Source organism: Dreissena polymorpha, chromosome 12, assembly GCF_020536995.1.
Source record: "Dreissena polymorpha isolate Duluth1 chromosome 12, UMN_Dpol_1.0, whole genome shotgun sequence".
Lineage (NCBI taxonomy): Eukaryota > Metazoa > Mollusca > Bivalvia > Myida > Dreissenidae > Dreissena > Dreissena polymorpha.
Window position 1 is genome coordinate 28,187,453 of NC_068366.1, and position 24,921 is coordinate 28,212,373.

Below are 24,921 nucleotides of genomic sequence, written 5' to 3' on the forward strand. Positions count from 1 at the left end.
ACCCTTTATTATAATTAAAATCAGAAGAACACAATCAAATAAATTGTAGTTATAATTTGTTTGATGTAATTACAATAAAATTGAATACTATATATACACAAATATATCCTAAAAAATCTATGTTTGCTATAAAGCTGTTACAGTGTAAAGATTGATCCCTTAAAAAATTTGGCTTCCAAAAGCCAAATGAATGAAAACTTTAATGAATAACTGTAATTGATAGAAGGCAAATCATTCTGCACATTACTTGCCAAGTGTCTGAATGATTCCAAGCATGCCTATGTTCCCTGTGCATATAATTCTTACCATCCCAAGTGTAGAAGAGGTTTGATCGTCCAAAAGACTTCTTTGCTATAGAAACATAACTGTCACATTGTGGGGCAAAAGGTACATTTGTCGGCCTGATAGCCATAATAGATTTAATTTTCTTCGGTCATTTACATCATATACATGTATCAGCTCTTGGCTGATGGGCCGATCCAATCTGAATCGCGGTTTATCATTAAAGATAAGCCTTTTATGCATTAAACAAGAATTAATAACTTTCCTTCCATGAATTGTGTATTTGCAGGGGGTTAGATAATGCATTTTCTGGATATAATGTATTGGTGTCTGTTAGCAGTGGCCCCAGATGTTACTCCTAAGAAGGCAGAGCTGCCTCTGGACAAGGCATGGGTTACACCTGTCAAACTACTGCTGCAGAATGAGGCAAACAAGTCGCCAAGAAGAAAGAAGTAAGTGTTCCTCAATTGATACATGTTGGTCACCATATTACGTGGTTAAGCATCAATGAATCTGATCTAAGTTTATGATGCACAAGAGTCAGGTAACATGTGCTTAAGAGAGTAGCATCCTACCTATGTTTGCCCACCTTACCACAACATGCCCATGTTAGCTGCTTGTATGATCACCTATGTGGTTTGTCATTGGCAGTTACTTTGTGGACACTCAATAGGCCTCATGTTTTCCAATTTTCTTGAAACTTTGTCAGGACATTCTTCCAAATGATATCTCGCCAAAAGTGTAAACTTGGTAATATGGGATAAAATACACTAGGTCCAGTTGGAGAAAAACATTCACAAGTCCCATTTTTTCCTTGATCCGTATTCTCTTAAATTAAAAGTATTAATTTATTCAGTTGGTATGAAATTGAAATATTTATATTTGATTTAATGCTACCATTATTTAACATCTTCATATATATTGATGATAACTTTTGATGTAATTATATCATTATAATTTGCTGGAAAAATAACACTTGTAACACTAGGTTTATTTCTACAACTAACAACTTCACTACAGATTAGTTAGATCGCAGTTCTTGCAGGATTTAAGGGATTGCAATTTAGGTAGATAAAACTGATCAGGTCATTCATGCACTCTAGAGGCCACATTTATTGTCGGATCATCATGAAACTTGGCCTACAATTTGTCTCAATGATATCTTAGATGAGTTCGAAAATGGTTCCGGTTGGTGGAAAAACATGGAAGCCAAGGGGGCGTGGCATTTTTCCTAATATAGCTATAGTTAAACCTTGTTAACACTCTAGAAGCCACATTTATTGTCCGATCATCATGAAACTATGTCAGGACTCAGAAGATTTATCCCAATGATATCTCTGACAAGTTCGAAAATGGTTCCAGTTGATTGCAAAACATGGCCTCCAGGGGGCGGGGCATTTGTCCTTATGTGGCTTCATGAATCTTCATGAAACTTTGTCAGAATATTTGTTTAAATGATATCTTGGATGTGTATGAAAATGGTTATGGTCTGTTGAAAAACGTGGCTGCCAGGGTTTTCACTAGTCATGAAAGTTGGTAAGAACATTCGTTCTAATGACATCTTGGGCTGCACAGAACAGATCAGTTCCTTTGAATCTCAGGTGAGCGACTTTGGGCCTTTCAGGCCCTCTTGTTAAATGTATCATCTTGTCTATTTTATGTATACATAAACATCTATATAAATGGTTGGTCTATACATGTTTGTGTGTGTACAGTTGCTGCAAATTATTTCAGCTAATATTTGAAACAGACAATACATATGCATATTATCTGTTTCATTTATCAGCTGGTATTTTTACAAAACCTTATCATACCCATCTTTTAAATACAACAAATGACAACTAATAATGCTCATGGTTAGTAATGCATTTAATTTGATAGTGGGTATGTGAGGTGTCTCTTGACTTCACCCAGGTATATTTCACTTGATGAAAATGGACACATTTGATGCCCCCGAAGAAGGGCATATAGTGATTTGACTGTCCGTCCGTCTGTCTGTCTGTCACACTTTGCGTTTAGGTTTTGAAAAATGCTCATAACTTCTAGGATCTGCGCTTAGGTTTCGAAATCTGCGGTTAGGTTTCAAAAAAAGCTCATAACTTCTAGCAAGCGTTTATAGGGGGCATAAGTCATCCTATTGTGAAAGCTCTTGTTTATTGTGTTGTTTGTCATCCCAGGCCCAAGACTCCTAGGAAGCGTGTCAGTGACGGCCATACACGGAGCGCAGAGGCTGCTGCAGACAGGCAGGTGGACACGCAACCCGTATGTAAACATGCAGAAGTCAAATCCTTCAATCAAGTAGCAATTTTGGATAGTACTTATTTATTCTCTTGAAATGTTAATTATGCCCCCCTTCGAAGAAGAGGGGGTATATATTGTTTTGCACATGTCCGTCGGTCTGTCTGTCGGTCGATCCACCAGATGTTTTCCGGATGATAACTCAGAATGCTTAGGCCTAGGATCATGAAACTTCATAGGTACATTGATCATGACTGGCAGATGACCCCTATTGATTTTCAGGTCACTAGGTCAAAGGTGAAGGTCACAGTGACTCGAAACAGTAAAATGGTTTCCGGATGATAACTCAAGAATGCTTAGGCCTAGGATCATGAAACTTCATAGGTACATTGATAATGACTGGCAGATGACCCCTATTGATTTTCAGGTCACTAGGTCAAAGGTCAAGGTCACAGTGACTCTAAACAGTAAAATGGTTTCCGGATGATAACTCAAGGATTCTTACGCCTAGGATCATGAAACTTCATAGGTACATTGATCATGACTGGCAGATGAACCCTATTGATTTTCAGGTCACTAGGTCAAAGGTCAAGGTCACAGTGACAAAAAACGTATTCACACAATGGCTGCCACTACAACATTCACTGTAATCTGGTTAGACGCAACAGACCAATAAATATGATTTGTATTTGACACTGTTATGGCTGTTCTAAACTTTGATTGTCATGGTGCGTGGTCCGTTAGTTTTTAAAAATACAGATGATATTTAATAGCATTGATTTTTTCTGTGTACACTTTCAAGACACCAACATAGGCATTACCTCATTTTTACCTTGACTTTGCCCATATTTTTGGACTAATTCTGAAGGTAAAATGTCTTGATCAACTGAAATGGACTGTTTGGAATTTCCATTTAACACGAAGTGCACTAAAATCAGCTGACCTCATTTTGACATTGACCTAATTTTGGATGTCAATGCCTTATTGACTAGGCATCCAACAAAGGCGTGTATTGAAGTAACATCTTGTTCTTAACTATAGTTGATTTTATATGCATGACTGTTCATTTGTCAATAGAGATTTGCCAGTGATACCATTTTGAAGATGTAATTCAAGAGTTGAATGGGCTGCCATTTTACAGCTCTTGTTTCTTTTTCCATTTCAGTTCTTCCAGCAAATTCTGTCTGACACTCGACTTCATGAGAAGATTGCAGAGACCTGTAACTCCTTAGTCTCTGGTGAGCTAACATCCATGTTGTACATCCAGCGATTTTCCTTGTCGAATTGGGAAAAGTACCCGTACCCGTCCAATTGGGAAAAATTGAGTCGTGAAAACCTCAAAATTGGGAAAAATCGAGTCGTGAAAACCTCAAATTGGGAAATTGGTGTATTTGATTTTTTGCTCCCAAATACTTTAAAATTGATAACCAAGTGTTTTCAAGCTGTCAATATTATATAAACCTAGGTTCAAGCTATAGAACTGCAAAGGGAAACTAACTAAATGTTGCTTAAAACAAAAAAAAACAAAAAAAATTTTTTTTTAATTTTTTTTTAACTTCAATTGGGAATTTAAGGACTGCAATTGGGAAATTTGTATTTTTTTCGTAATTGGGAAAGTGCCGTTTACCGGTACTTTATAAAGAAGGAGGAAAATCGCTGGTACATCTGCCAACATCCATGTTATACATCTGCCAACATCCATGTTATACATCTGCCAACATCCATGTTGTACATCTGCCAACATCCATGTTATACATCTGCCAACATCCATGTTATACATCTGCCAACATCCATGTTATACATCTGCCAAAATCCATGTTATACATCTGCCAACATCCATGTTATACATCTGTCAACATCCATGTTATACATCTGCCAACATCCATGTTGTACATCTGCCAACATCCATGTTGTACATCTGCCAACATCCATGTTATACATCTGCCAACATCCATGTTATACATCTGCCAACATCCATGTTATACATCTGCCAACATCCATGTTATACATCTGCCAACATCCATGTTATACATCTGCCAACATCCATGTTATACATCTGCCAACATCCATGTTATACATCTGCCAACATCCATGTTATACATCTGCCAACATCCATGTTATACATCTGCCAACATCCATGTTATACAACTGCCAACATCCATGTTATACATCTGCCAACCATTAGCCAACATCCATGTTATACATCTGCCAAAATCCATGTTATACATCTGCCAACATCCATGTTATACATCTGCCAACATCCATGTTATACATCTGCCAACATCCATGTTATACATCTGCCAACATCCATGTTATACATCTGCCAACATCCATGTTATACATCTGCCAACATCCATGTTATACATCAGCATCTGAAATGATTCGCTCAGCTTATGTTTTTTGCACAAGAAAGTGACATAGCTTGCAATGTAACACACACGTGGTTGTTGTACCTCTTGTTTGAAAGTACACTGTAATGTCCATGGTTGTTGTGTCTTCTTTGAATTTGTCCGTAGGTTTTGCCCTACATTTTAGCTCACCTGATTGCTCAGGTGAGCTTTTGTGACCGGTCTTTGTCCGTCGTTTGTCCATCCGTCCGTTAATATTTGCTTGTAAACACTCTAGAGGCCACATTTCTTGTCCCATCTTCATGAAACTTGGTCAGAAGCTTTGTCCCAATGAAATCTCGGCCGAGTTCGAAACTGGGTTGTGCCGGGTCAAAAACTAGGTCACTAGGTTAAAAAAAGAAAAACTTGTAAACACTGTAGAAGTCACATTTCATGCCCAATCTTCATGTAACTTAATCAAAATGTTTGTCTTAATGATATCTTGGTTGGGTTCAAAAGTGGTTTCGATCCGTTGAAAAACATGGCCGCCAGTGGGCGGGACAGTTTTCCTTATTTGGCTATAGAGAAACCTTGTAAACACTCTAGAAGTCACAATTTTTGCCCAATTATCATGAAAGTTGGTCAAAACATTGGTTCAATTGATGTCTCGGACAAGTTCGAAAATGGTCGAGATCAGTGAAAAAACATGGCCACCGTGGGCGGGGCATTTTTCTCTGTATGTATATAGTGGCAGTTTTCCCTATTTGGCTATAGAGAAACCTTGTAAACACTCTAGAAGTCACAATTTTTGCCCAATCATCATGAAAGTTGGTCAAAACATTGGTTTTATTGATATCTCGGACGAGTTTGAAAATGGTCGGGATTGGTGAAAAAACATGGCCGCCAGTGGGCAGGGCATTTTTCACTATATGTATATACATGTAGTGAAAACATGTGAACACAGTAGAAGTCACATTTTTGGCCCAATTTTCATGAAATTTGCTCAGAACATTTGTTTCCTTGATATGAGAGTTGAGTTCAAAAATGGTTCCGGTCAGTTGAATAACATGGCTGCTGGGAGTGCTGCAGTTTTCTTATTATGTCCCCCCTCCTTTCGAAGAAGAGGGGGTATATTGTTTTGCTCATGTCGGTCCATCCGTCCACCAGATGGTTTCCGGATGATAACTCAAGAGCGCTTATGCCAAGGATCATGAAACTTCATAGGTACATTGATCATGACTCGCAGATGACCCCTATTGATTTTCAGGTCACTAGGTCAAAGGTCAAGGTCACGATGACCCGAAATAGTAAAATGATTTCCGGATGATAACTCAAGAACGCTTATGCCTAGGATCATGAAACTTCATAGATACATTGATCATGACTCGCAGATGACCCCTATTGATTTTCAGGTCACTAGGTCAAGGTCAAGGTCATGCTGACCCAAGGCAGTAAAATGGTTTCCCGATGATAACTCAATAAGGCTTATGCCTAGGATCATGAAACTTCATAGATACATTGATCATGACTCGCAGATAACCCCTATTGATTTTCAGGTCACTAGATCAAAGGTCAAGGTCACGACAACCCAAAAAAGTAAAATGGTTTCCGGATGATAACTCAGGAATGCTTAGGCCTAGGATCATAAAACTTCATAGGTACATTGATCATGACTTGCAGATGACCCCTTTTGATTTTCAGGTCACTAGGTCAAAGATCAAGGCACGGTGACCTGAAATAGTAAAATGAATTCTGGATGATAACTCAAGAACGCTAATGCCTAGGTTCATGAAACTTCATAGGTATATTGATCATGACCCGCAGATGACCCTTATTGATTATCAGGTCACTAGGTCAAGGTCACAGTGCCAAAAAACGTATTCACACAATGGCTGTCAAGGTCACGGTGACTCAACTTAGAAAAATGGTTTCCGGATGATAACTCAAGAATGCTTACGCCTAGGATCATGAATCTACATTGATCATGACTCGCAAATAATGAAGAAACTTGACCAGAATGTTTGTCTGGACAATATCTAGGTCAAGTTTGACATTTGATAAAGATTGAATGAACCGACTCCTCTCAGGTGAGCGAACTAGGGCCATCTTGGCCCTCTTGTTTCAACATACATGTACATCATTGAACTTGCTCGAACTGCTTCTTATAATATGAGGTTGTGCATGTGTGATTTTCATCATGCTATGTGAATTACAAAAGTAAAGCCCCTTTGTTAGCTTAGACTTGCTGTAACATTATGACCATTTATATACACGTTTTATTAACCCCCGCCAAAGGCGGAGGGATTTTGTTTTAGCGTTGTCCGTCCATCTGTCCGTCTGGCACTTTTGTGTCCGGAGCCATATCTTGGAAGTGCTTTGGCAGATTTCATTGAAACTTGGTACGAGTATATATATGGATAAGAGGATGATGCATGCCAAATGGCATTGTACACTATCTGTTAATAACAGAGTTATGGCACTTTGTATCTTCAAATTATGGCACTTTGTATCTTGAAAAATGCTTTTTCTGTGACAAAGCTCTAGTTTGGCGGGGGATATCAATTCAACGAATTTGCTTGTTTTCTCTAAAATCACATGGCCAAAGGTGTTATGTTTGGTATGTAATATTGAATTGTAGTCACCTACACAGTTTTCTCTAAGTATGACCCACGGGTAAAATTTTGCGACACCCTGGGGGTCACAAGTTCAATATACACAATAAAACAATATATTTTAAAATGTTCCTTTGAAACTAGGAGTTCTGGCAAAAGTTTACTACTTGGTATTCACCAGACCGAGGTCACTTTGGCTTGTAACTAAGGATCGTATAAAGTAGTATGCTGGGTAATATTACGAGTAGAAAGACCTTATCAAATTTGAAATCAATGCGCACATGCAATATTGAGAAATCTCCTAAATTAGCACATATTGGCTACTTTGATGTAATTTACATGTTTTACTTATAGGAGGTTTAAAACACAGCTCACGCCATGGTGACAAATCTGCAATTAAAGAGAGTGCTAATCTCCGGAAACTGTCAGCTGAGGAACAGGAGACCTTGTTTGCATGCAAGTCATTGGAAGAAGTTCTTGAAACGGTATATTTTTAGTGTTTTAATATACAAAATAACTTTTTTGGCTCACCCTCGTTCCCAAGAGACGGCTATTTTGGTCATTCACTCTCCATTTTTTAGCGTCAACAATATCCCATAAAATGATTGGCGGGTTTTAACCCAAGGAATTTCCCTTGCCTGAACCTTCACCAACCTCTTCACAGAGACAGAAGAGTACTCAAAGAATCTTTTAAATCGGCTTTGTCTGAAAGATATGGAAATAATAAAAAGAAATATGTATATGTATCCTTGAATATGTCTATACTATTAGTGCAAACAAATGATGAAGTTCAGTTTTATTGTTGACATGTCCTTAATTACTTACTGTTGATATGTTACTACTGACAGTTTTTTAACCAGGTTTTCCGAAGGAAAAAACTGGTTATTAGATTGGCGAATGCGGGCGGGCTGGCTGGCGGGCTGGCTGGCGGGCGGGCCGAACAAGCTTGTCCGGGCCATAACTATGTCGTTCATTGTCATATTTTAAAATCATTTGGCACATTTGTTCACCATCATTGGACGGTGTGTCGCGCGAAATAATTGCGTCGATATCTCCAAGGTCAAGGTCACACTTTGAGTTCAAAGGTCAAAATTGGCAATAAATGAGCTTGTCTGGGCCATAACTATGTCATTCATTGTGAGATTTTACAATTATTTGGCACATTTGTTCACCATCATGGGACGGTGTGTCGCACGAAAGCATCACGTCAATATCTCCAATGTCAAGGTCACCACAACTTAAAATAGATTTATTTTGAAACAAACTTACAAAGGGGGTTAATTTTGTTTGTTCATTTCAAAAGTTCAGTTTGAGTTGTCTCCCTTAATCAGATTTTTTTTCACAATGAAAACCTGGTTTTGTGACAATTTTGTCTCTTGTTTTGTTAATGATTTCATTAATTATGTTACAGGCTATTGCTATGGTTAAAGTTGACATGCCCTAACCACTAGTTGTTCGATCGTTACTGCTGAAATGCCTATAATGCTGTCTGAAGCTACTGCTGACATCCCTTTACTGCTTACTGATGCTTTAGTAACTGCTGACATTCATTATATGCCAGACTGTTGCTATACTAGTGACTGCTTATATGTCCTAAACAACTGAAAGTTCCTATAGTTACTGCTGACATGCGCAGTACGCGCATATTGTTGCTGATATGTCCTATACTATTGATTGTTCCTATAGTAAATGAAAATATGCTGTATTCTACTGACAGTTGCTTTAGTTACTGCTGACATGGCCTACACTACTTACTGTTACTATAGTTACTGTTGACATACCCTATACTACTGACTGTGGATATAGTTACTGTTGAAATACTCTACTACTGACTGTTGATATAGTTACTGTTAAAATACTCTACTGCTGACTGATGCTATAGTAACTGTTCAAATGCGCTTTACATCTGACTGATGCTTTAGTTACTGTAAACATACCCTATACTTCTTACTGATAATAAGTTACTGCTGACATGCCCTACACCACTGTCTGTTGGCATGCCCTTTACCAATGACTGTTGACAGGGACTACCCTAGGCCTTAAAAATAGGGAGAAGTGACTTCTCTTTTTTTCTGAAACAGGGAGAAGTTTGGAAAATAAGGGAGAAGTGTGTGCGAACAATATCAAAAACAAAACATGTTTATTTCACAACTTTTATTATTTATATACTAATACTATGTTTATTTGTAAAAAAAACAATAAATGCTCATTGAAATCTACTTCTTCATAACACATTTAAGTCATTTAACACATTTAAGTAATTTAAGATATGTACCGGTAGCACCTTTTCATCACATATTTATCGTCTTTATATTATCATCATCCCTATGACTACTTCTGTAACAAAACACTATCCAAGTATATCTATTACTGTTTATCCGAATACTATACATGTCCGAAATATGTACACTTTAGAATGCCTTACCTGTTTAACTTAGTAATCCAAATTTTCCTTGTTGTTATCTGGTTTAAAAAACCTTATCAAATGTTTGTTAAATCCAGTTAATGCTTTCTCCATTATTGAAACACCATTACTTGTAATTTGAATCGCCAGCTTAGAATTGAACGCGGATTGAATGTTACAATACGTCCGCCATTTGCAATGTCGAAGGTCATGACGTAGAAATTTAATTCTACTCGGATAATTTATATCTAATCGAGGAAATGTGTTTTCTCAATGTTTATATGTAGTATTATGACTTGTTAGTATGAAAAATGAACTGTGATTCCTGTTTATATAAGATGGGTGTTTAATACTCGTAATTATCGGTGGATTAACAAACTGACAAAACTCGCTGGACTTAGTATTAATAGTGGATCTACGAAATTAATAGACCTTTGATCAATTTTGTTTTTCTTTAATTATTTTTGCCGACTTTCTTTAACCGTGCGGTCTGCCAAAAATCCTGTAATTATCGGATGGTCAATCAATTATCACGTTATCATAAGACATTTTACGGCACGCGCGAAGAGACACGAGTGTGTTGTTATAGCACCAGTAGTAAGGGACTGCTTTGTCACGGTCGATTAACGATCCGTGCGGGGGGTAAATTGTGTAACCGTTAGATAAACAACAAACAATAAACTTGATAATCGCCTGCGGGCGGTAGAACGCCTTAGCAAAAATAATCGGGCGACTTGATTTTCGCTTTTCCGGTCTTGTTTACTAAAAAATCGGACGACTTGATCTTCGCTTTTCTGGGCTGGTAGGGCGATATCACGGAGTACGAGCGAAATTATCGCTCTAGTCGCCCGTAGGGTAGTCCCTGGTTGATATGCCGTATACCACTGACAATCGACATGCCCTATACCACTTACTGTTGACATGCCCTATACCACCAACTGTTGGCATTCCCTTTACCACTGACCGTTGACATGCCCTATACCACTGACTGTTGACATGCCCTAAACGACTGACTGTTGAGATGCCCTATACCACCAACTGTTGACATGCCCTATACCACTGACTGTTGACATGCCCTTTATCACTGACTGTTGACATGCCCTATAACACTGACTGTTGACATGCCCTATACCTCCAACTGTTGACATGCCTTATACCACCAACTGTTGACATGCCCTATACCACTGACTGTTGACATGCCCTATACCACTTACTGTTGACATGCCCTTTACCACTGACTGTTGACATGTCCGATACAACTGACTGACCAGACTGTTGCTTTAGTGACTACTTACATGTATATGTCCTAAACTACTGATGATGATGATGGTGATACTTCTGTTTCTATATTTACTGCTGACTTGCCCTATGCTACTGACTGTTGCTATAGTTATTGCGATGTTTCAGGGTTCCGACCTCGACATGCTTGAGAAGTTTGATATGAGTGATCCGGTGTACGAGACCTTGTTCAAAATGTTTGGCACAGGTAATCATCTACAAACATAACTTTATGTTAATTAAAATTAACTATTGCCAGGGGGCAGGGCTTTCTTGTGTCACTTGAATAGTGTCAGAAGGGTATTACTTTTGTAATTTGTGGCGCCCCCTTCACTTTTGTGGAGCATACACTTAGACTATGAAATATCATGGGTATATTGTTATCATTTGAGGAAAGTGCAGTGTGTCAAACTGCTAGTCTGTATCTTTAACTTGCCCTTTGTTTATTGTCATTCATAATTTTTGTCAGGAGCTTACTTTCAAAACCATAAAAGTTTCGTTGTGAAACGTAACATACATTTTGTGTTTTGTCATTGTATATAGCTAACACTTGTAAGTGTGCAAGTTGTAGTTTACAACATAATAACCCACATTGTGCAAGGTGTGGTTTACTTCATTTTTACCTACATTATGTAAAGTGTAGTTTACAACATAATCCCCACATTATGTAAAGTGTAGTTTACAACATAATCCCCCACATTATGTAAAGTGTAGTTTACAACATAATCACCAACATTTTGTAAAGTGTAGTTTACAACATAATCACCCACATTATGTAAAGTGTAGTTTAAAACATAATCACCCACATTATGTTAAGTGTAGTTTATAACATAATCACCCTCATTTTGTGAGGTGTAGTTTACAACATTATAACCCACATTGTGCAAGGTGAAGTTAACATCATAATCTACCCACAGTGTGCGATTTGAAGGGTACAACATAATCACACACATTGTTTGTGTAAGGAGTCGTTAACAACATAATCACCAACAGTGTGCAAGGTGTGGTTTACTACATAATATCCACATTATGTAAAATGTAGTTAACAACATAATCACCCACATTATGTAAGGTGAAGTTAACAAGATAATCATCCACATTATGGAAGGTGTAGTGAACAGCATAATTACCAACATTATGCAAGGTGTGGTTTACTACATAATATCCACATTATTTAAAGTGTAGTTAACACCACCCACATTATGCAAGGTGAAATTAACAAGATAATCATCCTTATTATGGAAGGTGTAGTGAACAGCATAATCACCCACATTATGCAAGGTGTGGTTTACAACATATTCACCCACATTGTACAAGGTGTAGTTTACAATATCATCATTGTATCATAACTCATTCAGGTCACAGTTGCATTTTGCCCCCTTGATAAGGGGTATAATAGCCTAAAATAACATCATTTTAAAAATCAGATGACAGTTTATTAAAAGTGACTACAACAAAAAAGTGCAATACATTGAAAAATATGAAAGAAAATATAATGAGCATGAAACTTGGTATATTCATTAAAAGCAATGTGTGGTAAACACTGACTTGTTTCACCAGAGGTCACATGTATCATGCATGTAACAAAAATAGGAAAAACTACTTACGGTGTAAATATTAATAGTGCTATGAAATGAAAATTAATTTTGTCATGGATATATAATTTGAAAGTATTTCACAATATTGTTCAGGCCGTGGTTTTGTCAGAAGGGTTTTCCTGTATTGCTTGCAATACTGTCAAAATACGTCTTGTTGGCAAAAATGAACATGTTGACTATTGTCACATGGGAAGTTTAATGGCTAGAATAATGAAAATATAGGAGACATTTATCAGGATGTAATTTTGATGACGATTAGCGAAATGTGGGGGCATTAGTGTAATTTGTATTCATGTCTAGTTTCCTTGTTAAGAAACACACATTTTTAACTGCCCTGTAAAACAAACATTTGTTTGTGTTTGTTGTAAAGATTAGGCAAATTCTTCACTACAGATAGAACCACATTCTTAGAGGGCTTGCGTAAGGAGAAGTCTGAGTCTGAAATACAGGCAGAAAATGAAGAACTGGAGCGGAGCATACATGGTAAGTGCCCATTGGACATTGGGATGACTTTGGCAATTGACTCAAAGTGCCAGGCTACTGTTGTTCTACATGTATATTGAAACTAATACATTTCACTTGTTTGTTTTCTCTTAAAGGGGCCTTTTCACAGATTTTGGCATGTATTGAAGCTTGTCATTAAATGCTTTATATTGATAAATTTAAACATTGGACCAAAAAATCTCCAGTAAAAAACACAAGAATACAATTAAAAAAAGAAAAAAAAGTAACCCTCAACAGGGCTCAAATTACTGACCCCTGGAGTCCTGGAGTATAAAGTCTCTTGTTTAGAACACTCGACCATCCGTTCTAATGCTATGAGGGGATGTATTTTTTACCAATATAAGCAATCCTCGTAGTTTCTTAAAATGTAACGACAACAACAGAACTTTCCAAATTATTCAATTGTTTCGCGTTGCAATACTTAATAATTTTCAGGTTTTTAAACTGTCAAAAGATGCATATAATGGATATTTTAGAGTATGGTAAATGTTTCATAGGTACAAACCAGACTTATGATAAAAAATATGAACATTACACTATATGAATATATATTACTGACATGCCATAATTAAATGCATTTAATCATGAAAAAATCCTGTATCTGCTGTTTTATAAATTAATTACTCATTTTGACATTATTATAAAGCCATGCATGTTGTTTGTTGTTTTTTTTTTTTTGGGGGGGGGGGGGGCATTAATGTATTATATACACCTATATGAAGGCAAATGCACAATGTTATGAATACAATTGATTTTGTTTTGTATATAACATTACAGTAAGTACAAGTCTGGTTTTAGACATGTGTAAGTCACATTGTTGCATATTCACAACAATAATATTTTAACAAAAATGTATTTCTTTACACAAGAAAATGCACTGTTGGTCCTGCATCATGTTTATTCTAATCATGTCTCTTGGGTCGGCAGTGGACAAGCCCTGAGGGTAACATAGAACATAACAATTTATATATTAAAATTTCTTAAGATATTGTCTTTGCTGAATCAAAGTATATACATGTAACTCAGGTGAGTGATCTAGGGTCATCTTGGCCCTGTTGTTTGTTTATATTTACCATTTAAAAATACTGGATATTTACCTGAAAAGACAATAAAAAATAATTTTTTATCAAGGAATAACATGGACCTTTCAGTTCTTCTTCAAAAAGATCCTTGAATGATACTAATAATAATTTAAAATGGTAACATTTTGGGTACTTAACTGTTTTACAAACGGTTCTTGTTTCTTTTCATTTCAGAGATCTACGAGGAATGTGCAAGCATGGCAGCCAACTCTCCCCACTTGGTTGCCTCCCAGCAGGAGCTACTGGGCGCCACTGCCCCATTCACCCCATTGCTGAGAGTTCACAAACTAGTCTCCAAGGCTCCTCATACATCTGCCTCTGAGGGAAGCTCCCCAGTCTACCATCCTGAGAGCCCTTTTAGGCACAGCAACCCTGCAACACCAATCCAGCATGATCCGTGCCAGTCATACTCGGACTCAGTGCAGTTGTCAAGTCCAAACTCCCATCATCATCTACACTCAACACCACATGGGCCCTCTGCTGTGAAAAAACATGCAAACCACAAAATATGTAGTGAAAACATTCTCTCCAACTGCAGTCCTCTTGTTAAAGGTGACCTTTGCCCAGGTAGCCCAATCATGATGCAGACAAATGCTCCACGGACTAGAAAGAATATCGTGTTTTCTTCTGATAACAGTGGGTCATACTTCAGTTCAATTGCTGCCAGTCAGGCTCAGACATCAGTTGAACAAAGCCAGCCCTGCTTTGCTGCCCTGGCTGCCACAGGGCCCTCCCAGTCGGGTGTGGCCCAGCAGGAGATGCACACTGGATTCCTCCAATTCCTCGGGGAGACCGTGGAGCAGATGGACCTGGGCTCATCAACTCTGCCTGGGACTTTGGTAGCACAGCCCCCATGCTCTACCATAGAGAACTCCATCGACTGTATCAGCCTACCAAAACCCAACACTACTACTGTGGGGGCCAGAGCTCATGGTCAGGGTATGGGCAAAAAGGGGGGAAGGAGAAAACAGTCAACAAAGAAATCAAAAAAAGGTTACGGATACTTTGTTACTTTCATAATAATCCTTATCAAACTTTATATCAAATTGTAACTCTTAATTTACTGTGAAGTTTAAACCCAAATAAACGAGACTTAATTGACATTTTTCTATAATTGTTTACATTTAGCATAAAATGTATGGCACTCCCTTTTCTTAGAGCACAAAATGGTCCATTGCTACTTGTTATTTTTTTAATTCTCCACGGACATGAAGAGAAGAATAAGCCTTGTGTCAATCTTTCCTTAACATGTTTTTGTCTGCTCCATATTTTATACACCTAAAGTGGGCTATTTAAGATCATCTATTTTTCATTTTTTTTTTTTAATGAGCTATTGGCATCACCTGTGCGTCTGCATTGGCGTCTGGTTAAGTTTTGTGTTTGGGTCCACTTTTCTCATGAAGTATTAAAGCTACTGCATTCAAACATGGCACACTTACTATCATGATGGGACTGGGCAGGCAAAGTGAGAAAACTCTGGCTGGCATTTTGACAGAATTATGGCCCCTTTTGTACTTAGAAAATTGAAAATTTGTTTAAGTTTTGTTTTTAGGTCTGTGCAGGCAAAGTTATTTTACTCTGACTGGCATTTTCACAGGATTTTAAAACAACTTGGCACAAATTGTGAACTGTATGAGTAAATGTGTCACCCACAACAACCAGGTGGCTTCTTTCAAGGTCAATGTGATAATTAGACGACAAACATCCATCTTCAGCGATTTTTTAGAAAGAAGACTGTCAACTCTATAACTTAGGAATTTATATTTACATGGCTTAAATGCTAAACTATATGAGACATTTTTAGTGCACAAAAATTCAAATAGGTCAAAGGTTATACCTGGTATGAAAAGTTTAAATGTAGCACAGGATTGTCATTAGTTACTGATGGCCGATAAAATTCATGGTTTCAATTCATTAGAAAACCTGTTGTTTTCAGGAACTGTTGTTGGTTATATTACTTACTTGTCTTTTACTTCAAATGGCTTCAGTTTGTATGGAAATCACATGTTTCAAGTGATAATGACACGCCCGTAAATTGTCAAGGCTATGTCAGTGTCGTAGCCTGGATTATTCACTGTCAGTGATGGCTCTCATGAGATGTCTCTTTTGTGTGTTTTTCAGGTCAAGTGAAATCCGAGACTCAGTCCTTCTCTACTCTGAAGGGTCTACTGGAGAAACCTCAGCTATCTCGCAATGTGTTTCCTTTGTCACTGACACCCAAGAAAAATGAGCCTTCAGCATTCACCAATCAGAACATAACAATCGTGTCCCCAGGGGTTCCAGAATTGACATTCCGTTGCTGGAATGTGCTGATGCAGTAACTAATAAAGCAGCCACAACTCAGTCACTTCAAACTATTAGTATCTGGAACCAAAGCTGTACATCAACTGCACAGTGTATAGTAACCCAGAATGTGAATCTACCCAGTACACATGATGTATACACTTCTGGGCCAGCTGAAATTTCTGTTAGTGAATCAACAGACAGTATTGTTTCTAACACTGTTGAACTGTCGAGTGTTCAAGAACGCAAGAAAAGTTACAGGGGAAGAAAGGACCATAGTATGTCCTCAAGTCCAAGAAGTGGAAAGTCTGTTGAACTTGATATGAGTGACAAGCTGATAGCTACACCTATTCTTCATAACAGTGTTGTGGACAGGGCGCATGTGAGGAGTTTACACTTTGGAGCATTAGCTGATGATCCCAATATAGCACAGTTCCGAAAAATTAAACCAAAACTTGCTGAGGACAGTATTGCACCAAGAGTGATAATTGTGCATGCAAGCCAGTTTGTGCCTACTACCACCCCTGTGCTAACTCATGCAGTGCCACAGCTGATTCCTGTACCAACTAAGCCTGATGAAACCATACTAACAGGCAGTAACAAGTCATCTGAAAGTCAGAAAAGCAACTCTGAAAGTAAATCACCATTAAAGACACCAAACAAAAATAGCCACAGAACAGGTGTCTTTAAAGGAGAGGTTTCTAGAAGCAATGGTGACACTTTAATGAATATTAGTTCTGTTATACAATCAAAAAGTCCACAGACCATGTGTGAAATTAAGGACTGCCAAAAAGAGCAAAATTCAAGTGTTGAATCCTGTGCAATTGGGATTTATGAAAGCAAAGGTGTCAATAAGGTTGCTGCAAAGGAAAAACAACATAAAAAGACATCATTTGAAAACAACAGTAAAGAATTAAGAAACACGAAAATAGAAGATAAAAAAAATCAAATTATAGGTCACGATCAAGTGCAAATGGAAGACCAGAATAAAAGTGAACATGATTCTCAAAAACAATGTATTAGCCAAGGTTTAAATCAGCCCAATGAAGTCACAAGGAAGGAGTCTAATGATGAAAAACAAAAAGAAACAAATAAAAGTGGAATAAGGAAAAACAGAAAGAGTGTAAACAAATTAAAAGTAAAGATTCCATCTGTATCAAGAACTAATGTAAATCTGAAAAGTCCTGAAATTAAAAAAAGTCTAGTAGTGTTCACCAAGAAAAAACATGCTCCTGTGGGTGATGTTGAAAGCAACTGTGCAACTGCAGATGATTTGCCTTTAGCTGTGCTAAGAAAGCAAATTAAACAATCTACAAATGGGGTTAAGAAAAGTGGCGACATGGTTGAAGGAAGTCATGCCACTAAAGAATGTGATAGCAGTAGAAATAAAATGGGGTCATTTTTATCAAAACAACAAACAAGTTACAAGACACATACAGATAAGGACTTTGGAAGCAATCAGAATACAAAGATTAAAAGAGAAACTTGTTCAACAAATGGTGATCATGATCGTAATAGAAAGTCAAATGATAATAATTACACAATCAGGAACATAAATAGTAACAATAAATTGACAGCTGCTATTGTTAAAGTAGAAGACATTACTGATAAGGTCTGCTGTTTATCAAAACATCGCCAATATAGTGAACCTTCTACTCCAAAGAAGCAAGTGTCGGAATCGGAAGAAGTAACCCCAAGCAAGGAACAGATGTTAGAAAAAGTAGGCCTGACACCTACAAAGTCAGTTTCTGCGACAATTTCACCAAAAAGGGCAAGTGTACTGGAATTCCTGTCTGATTGGAGAAGATCACCCTCAGCTAAAACCAAAACTCCAAACACTAGGAGTAAACAGAGAAAGCTGGAGGAGATAATGAAGTATCCTTTAACGCCAAGAAGAAGGTCTTTGTTCAAATCTCCTACAAGCAGTACAAATGAAATAATCACTGAAAATATTGATGACAAACAAAAGTCTGAAAAAACTGTTAAAAGAGTAAACAACATATTAGGAAAGCTTCATAAAAACAATCCAGAGGATAATCTTATTTCATGTGTAAAAGACAGAACAGAAATTGTGAAGGAGACTCTCCTTGCTGACAGTGATCAGGCATTAGATGGTCCATGCCAGAGGTTGTTTGCGATTGATACCAATACGGCAAAAATCAATAAAAATCTTAAATATAACAGAGTAACCATATCAGATGACATCAAATCTCCTGAAAAAGAATGTGAAGATGAAAGCTTAGTCAAGACCATAAGTGAATCTGTTTGTAGTGAAAATAACTTAGGAGATATTGATGAACTTGAAACAAGTGTTAATAACTTAGTTGACATTATGGAAAAAGATGTTCCAACCAAAGCGGCTGCTTCTAGCATTATAGATACAGATTTTAGGGAAAATAGTTTTACTGACATGAATTATAAGTTTACAATAGTTAAAGAGACTTCTTCTCAAGTGCCATTAGTAGAGGGGGGTAAACACATTTCTAGTGAATTACACACTGTTGAAATATCATTGAAAAATACTTCAATTTACCAAAAAACGTTGATCATGGAAAATGCTGCCGCAAATTTGAACAAGGAAAATATTGGTGGTAACCAAGACAACTGTGATCATAAATCATGTGATTTATGTGAACCAACAACATCAGAACTATTGGAAGAGATCTCTGTCAACAGTAATAATAGTTTGAATACAAAGATTTTAAGAGAGGTGCCTGAGAGGCATCATAAAAAGAAGAGCAAACACAAACACAGACATAAACATTCTCATGACAAAAGTAATGATGAAAACAGTGAATTTACCAATCACAGAAAACATGTGCTCAGTGTTAGTGAAGAGGGCGAGCCGAAGCACAAGCCTCGCCCCAGACAGTCCAGGAGTGATCCACATGGAACGGAGCTAGACATGGCCAGTTCTGAGGGCGCCAGGCAGTCAGCTCTGGTGGATGAACAGGGGCATACACATGGACAAAACAGTCACAAGGAAGATACTGGGCTAACCTCAGCAGATGCTGCAAGGGACAGGCTGAGAAACGACCATCAACATGGTGATGCTGGACCAGGTTCACATAGGGCAAAGAGAAAGAGAAGTCATTCACCACCAGGAAGTCATACGGTTAGCTGATTGTCTTACTTAATATTCTTTAGAAAAAGATAGGTAGTGCGCCAAAATGGTACAGGTATGAGTAGAAAGCTTACATGGGATTGAATTTCTGGTCTGTCAGGTCAAGGTCACCGTTCATGAAAATAGAACTGATTCAGCTCAGTAGCTAAAGTTCGGATAGAGTTATTGTGCTTTAATTTTGGTTTTGGTAGCTTTTATGATCACATTTGCTTAAACTTGCACAGATAAGTTCTAGATTGGTAAAAAGTTAAATATCTGGATTCCTGGCATTGTCACATTTCAAGTAATTTATTAATTTCATATTTTACATATCCTGGTATACCTCATGCAACTACAGTAAACTTTGAATATTTCTTTGCAGTCATTTTATCAGGTTACTGATAGAAAATGTACATTATACTATCATAAGGGAAGAAAAGATGAGCTTGCTTTCCTTTTACAGTTCCTGTGAACTTTGATTATAAGCTTAAGGTATAGTTTCTAAATTCATTATACCCCCATTACCATTGGTAATGGGGGCTAGTATATAGGAGTCACTTTGTCGGTCTGTCTGTTGGTCGGTCTGTCCCGAAATCTTGTCCGGGCAATAACTATGTTGTTCATTTTAAAATCATTTGGCAAATTTGTTCACCATGATTGGACGTTGTGTCGCGCGAAAAATTACGTCGATATCTCCAAGGTCAAGGTCACACTTTGAGTTAAAAGGTCAAAAATGGCCATACATGAGCTTGTCCGTGCCATAACTATGTCGTTCATTGTGATATTTTAAAATCATTAGGCACATTTGTTCACCACTATTGGACGGTGTGTTGCGCAAAAGAATTATGTCGATATCTCCCCATTACCATTTGTAATGGGGGCTATATAGGAGTCACTTTGTCAGTCTGTATGTCGGTCGGTCAGTCTGTCTGTCGGCCTGTCCCGAAATCTTGTCCGGGCAATTACTATGTTGTTCATTGTGAGATTTTAAAATCATTTGGCACATTTGTTCACCATCATTGGACGGTGTGTTGCGCTAAAGAATTATGTCAATATCTGAAAGGTCAAGGTCACACTTTGAGTTCAAAGGTCTAAAATGGCCATAAATGAGCTTGTCCGGCCATAACTGTGTCATTTATTGTGAGATTTTAAAATCATTTGGCACATATGTTCACCATAATTGGACAGTGTGTTGCGCGAAAGAATAACGTCGATATCTCCAAGGTCAAGGTCGCACTTTGAGTTCAAAGGTCAAAAATGGCCATACATGAGCTTGTCCCGGCCATAACTATGTCGTTCATTGTGATATTTTAAAATCATTTGGCACATTTGTTCACCATTATGGGACGGTGTGTCGAGTGAAAGAATTATGTCGATATCTCCAAGGTCACACTTTGAGTTCAAAGGTCAAAAAAGGCAAAACATGAGCTTGTCGGGGCCATAACTATGTCGTTCATTGAAAGATTTTAAAATCATTTGGCACATTTGTTCACCATTACTGGACAGTATGTTGTGCGAAAGAATTACGTCGTTATCTCCAAGGTCAAGGTCACACTTTGAGTTCAAAGGTAAAAAATTGCCATAAATGAGCTTGTCCGGACCATAACTATGTCGTTCAGTTTGTGATTTTCAAATCATTTGGCACATTTGTTCATCATCATTGGATGGTGTGTCGCGTGAAAGAATTACATTGTTATCTCCAAGGTCAAGGTCACACTGAGTTCAAAGGTAAAAAATGGCCATAAATGAGCTTGTCTGGGCCATAACATTTTTGTGACATTTTAAAATCATTTGTTCACTATCATTGGACGGTGTGTCGCACAAAAGAATTATGTCGATATTTCCAAGGTCAAGGTCACACTTTGAGTTCAAAGGTCAAAAATGGCCATAAATGATAATGGCATAATAATTCTTTAAAAATCGCCATAAATTAGATTCTCTTGTTTTGTGAAGACAGCATGCAAAATAGTCTGTGTCAATGCTGCACGTGGGGGTATACGTCACGTCTGTGACAAAGCTCTAGTTTGTAATATTCATAAAACAGGTTCTGAGTTGATGATTAAACATAATGGTACTCCAGCACAATAATGAACACATGCTCATAAAAATGCATAGTATTGTCAAATTGGGTAGTGTCAAGCAGATGCTCATGTGTAACTGTCTGCAATGATGTTTTCTTTTTTCAGACCAAACGACTAAGAGAAGAGAAAAGCCTGGCAGAACTGAACATTGATGAGGCACTTTCAAAACTGTATTCTACCTAACATTCGTGCTGTGGCAGTCAATTTTACAGAGACATGTTGCGCATCAACACTAATTTCAAAACGAAAATAGTCATCTTTGGTTCAGAATTTGAAAAAATTGTGGTTAAATCAAATGTGCAGAAAATGCTTAAAACCAGAAATTGATATTATTTGAACAACAAGTCAACATAACTTGTAATTTCATTTATGTGTTATGTTGTGTTCTTGGTATCACACCATGTAACTATAGTTTTAATCTACAAAATTAACGTTTGAGGTTTGTTGCAATGCAGTTTTGTTATATGATAGTATATTGGTGTACACATTTTTAGGCCTCCCCTTCAAAGAACAGGGGGTGTAATGTTTTTGCTGGATGTTAGTCGGTCTGTTGGTAGACCTCTTCTTTTCCAATCAATATGTTGCCAACAAATGGATCGATTGGCTTGATACTCCACACATGCATTGGCCTTGGACAGTAGATGACTCTTTTGAAATTGTGGTCACTAGGTGAAAGGTCAAGGGCACTGTCACAATATGTATGAAAATAGTTTACGATCAATAGCTCGTCAATGAATTGACTGATTGGCTTAATACTTCACACTCAACACATTGACCGATTGGCTTGATACTTCACATGTGCAATGGCCTGATATAATGGAAGTAGATGACCCCTATTGAATTTAGGGTCAATATCACTGTGACAATAAGTGTGAAAATCATATCCGATCAATAACTGTCAACCAATTGGCTCGTGAAAGTGGATGACCCCTATTAAAATTTTGGGTCACTAGTTCAAAGCCCTGTTTGGGGGGAGGGGGGAAGGGCATGTCTCCCAACGCGGAACTCTTGTATTTTTATGGTCAGGAAGTTTAAGCTGTTGAAGAAAGTAAATTTATGTTGTCTTCAATTTTGCTGTTTTATTTGATATTTTGTTGTCTTATTCATGATAATGCCTATTGAAAAGTATGAAAATTGTATTTATTGTATACTTTCTGGTGGTTTATTGAGAAATATCAGTGAATTTTTAACTAAACAGTCACTGTTTAAAGCAGTGAAAATTGTCGTAAATTTTCATTTTCAACAACAATAGGATTAGCTTCCTTTGATTATACATGTAATGACATTCCAGAGCGCCCAACAGGGAATAAGATTGTTTGGGATGGCAAAAATACACAAATGTTATTTGTAAGCATAAAATAAAATTAGTTGGATCCGGTGAAATATCAATTTTAATTCACTAATGATCAACAATAATTTTTTTCTATGTTCACGAGTGAATTTAAGTTGATATTCCAAAGAATCCAACATGTGTCCTCTATTTATTCTAATTTTGCAAATCATAGCTTTAAAATCACAGAAATAACCCTAAATCATTTATCATGCAAAGTTTACATAAGACTTATAAAACATTAACAAATATTTACTGTAATTTGTTTTTAGCTTACCTGAGCACAATGTTGTGATCGCCTTTTGTCCCTTGTGAATTGTACCGCGTCAACATTTGCCTTGTTAACACTATAGAGGCCACATTTAATGTCTAATCTTCATGAAACTTGGTAAGAAGATTTATCCCAATTATATCTTGTACAAGTTCCAAAATGGTTCTGGTTGCTTGAAAAACATGGCTGCCAGGGGGCGGGGCATTTTTTCTTATATGGTTATTGTAAAACCTTGTTAACATTCAAGAGACTACATTTATTTCCAATCATCATGAAAGTTAGTCTGAAGATTTGTCCAAATGTTAACTTGGACGAGTTGGAAAATGGTACCGATTGGTTAAACATCTTTGACAATCCTACCACTTGAACTCTGGTCAGCAATTTTAAGCCAGCATGTCACTATTTTTTTTATATGAATTTTAAAGGTTTGATTATATGGCATATGATTGTATTAAAGTTGGAATTCAATTGATCAGTTGTCAGTGTAGCCCAAGAAGCTCAGTATTCAATGGGTCAGTGAAATTTGTTTAAAACCTTATTATGTTTTATATAGTCACCTGAATAGTGTGTGTAAAAGGAATGTGTTCAATACATTTCAAAATGGAACATACATGTTATATATCCTCCTAAGGAATGTTTAGTTATGCTACATTTGCATATTTAGTTGTTGCTTGATATAAAAGATTCTATTTTATACATCATAACGAATCAAATAAGGCAGCCTTTTAAAAATTCAGCAATTATTACCACTGGCATTGTCATCTCTTATGTTAATATTGCTGGTTAAGTGATGCCAAACAAAACATCCGTATATGGTATCCTTCATTACTTGAAAAATATACTCCTTAAAATTTGCTAAAGATCACTTTTTGTTTTCACATTATCTTCAATTCAATTTAATTTAATTTGTTATTTTGGAGGTTTTGATATTAGAATGTGTGTTTTGATTTTATTTTTATGTATTGATTTATCATTGATGCGTGGTGCTGGCTAGGGGTGAACTTCAAATTACACATACTATAAAAAGTGATCCTTAGCAAATTTTGAGTAGTATATAATAATGTGTCAATTATTTGTTTTGTGCAATCCAAATAAATAGATTATTTTGCTTAACCAAAATAAATGTATAAAATTTAATATTGTTTTGTTACAGATTTTAGTCAATACATATACCGGTATTTGCTCATTTTCATGTGAAACATAAACAAGTTGATGTCTACTAAGATATTTACAATGAGAGGCTCAACATAAACATACAAATTACTGACAAATGAGCGGTTGAGAAGTAAGCAAAGGTTGCTGGTCGACATGAGAGCCACGAACTTCACAATAGAATTACATGTAGATCATGGACAATTACATGTAGATCATAGACAATTACATGTAGATCATAGACAATTACATGTAGATAATAGACAATTACATGTAGATCATAGACAATTACATGTAGATCATAGACAATTACATGTAGATCATAGACAATTACATGTAGATCATAGACAATTACATATAGATCATGGACAATTAC

At 37.0% G+C, this 24,921-nt stretch overlaps 1 protein-coding gene across 3 annotated transcripts in view; it reads left to right on the top strand.

Annotated features, from left to right (window-relative positions):
* Nucleotides 1-24,530, top strand: part of LOC127852831 (uncharacterized) — a 34,447-nt gene extending 9,917 nt beyond the window's left edge. The window contains exons 4-12 of one of the 3 annotated variants that reach the window (XM_052386825.1): nucleotides 620-734; nucleotides 2,460-2,544; nucleotides 3,686-3,758; nucleotides 7,814-7,944; nucleotides 11,271-11,349; nucleotides 13,133-13,222; nucleotides 14,500-15,318; nucleotides 16,447-19,723; nucleotides 21,898-24,530. In XM_052386825.1, coding sequence (XP_052242785.1) covers nucleotides 620-734; nucleotides 2,460-2,544; nucleotides 3,686-3,758; nucleotides 7,814-7,944; nucleotides 11,271-11,349; nucleotides 13,133-13,222; nucleotides 14,500-15,318; nucleotides 16,447-16,646 — 1,592 coding nt within the window. In that variant the 3' untranslated portion in view covers nucleotides 16,647-19,723; nucleotides 21,898-24,530. Of the gene's footprint in view, nucleotides 1-619; nucleotides 735-2,459; nucleotides 2,545-3,685; nucleotides 3,759-7,813; nucleotides 7,945-11,270; nucleotides 11,350-13,132; nucleotides 13,223-14,499; nucleotides 15,319-16,446; nucleotides 19,724-21,897 lie in introns of those variants that run through there. The other 2 variants (XM_052386826.1, XM_052386824.1) reach the window with 2 other exon arrangements.
* The last annotated feature ends 391 nt before the right edge of the window (nucleotides 24,531-24,921 follow it).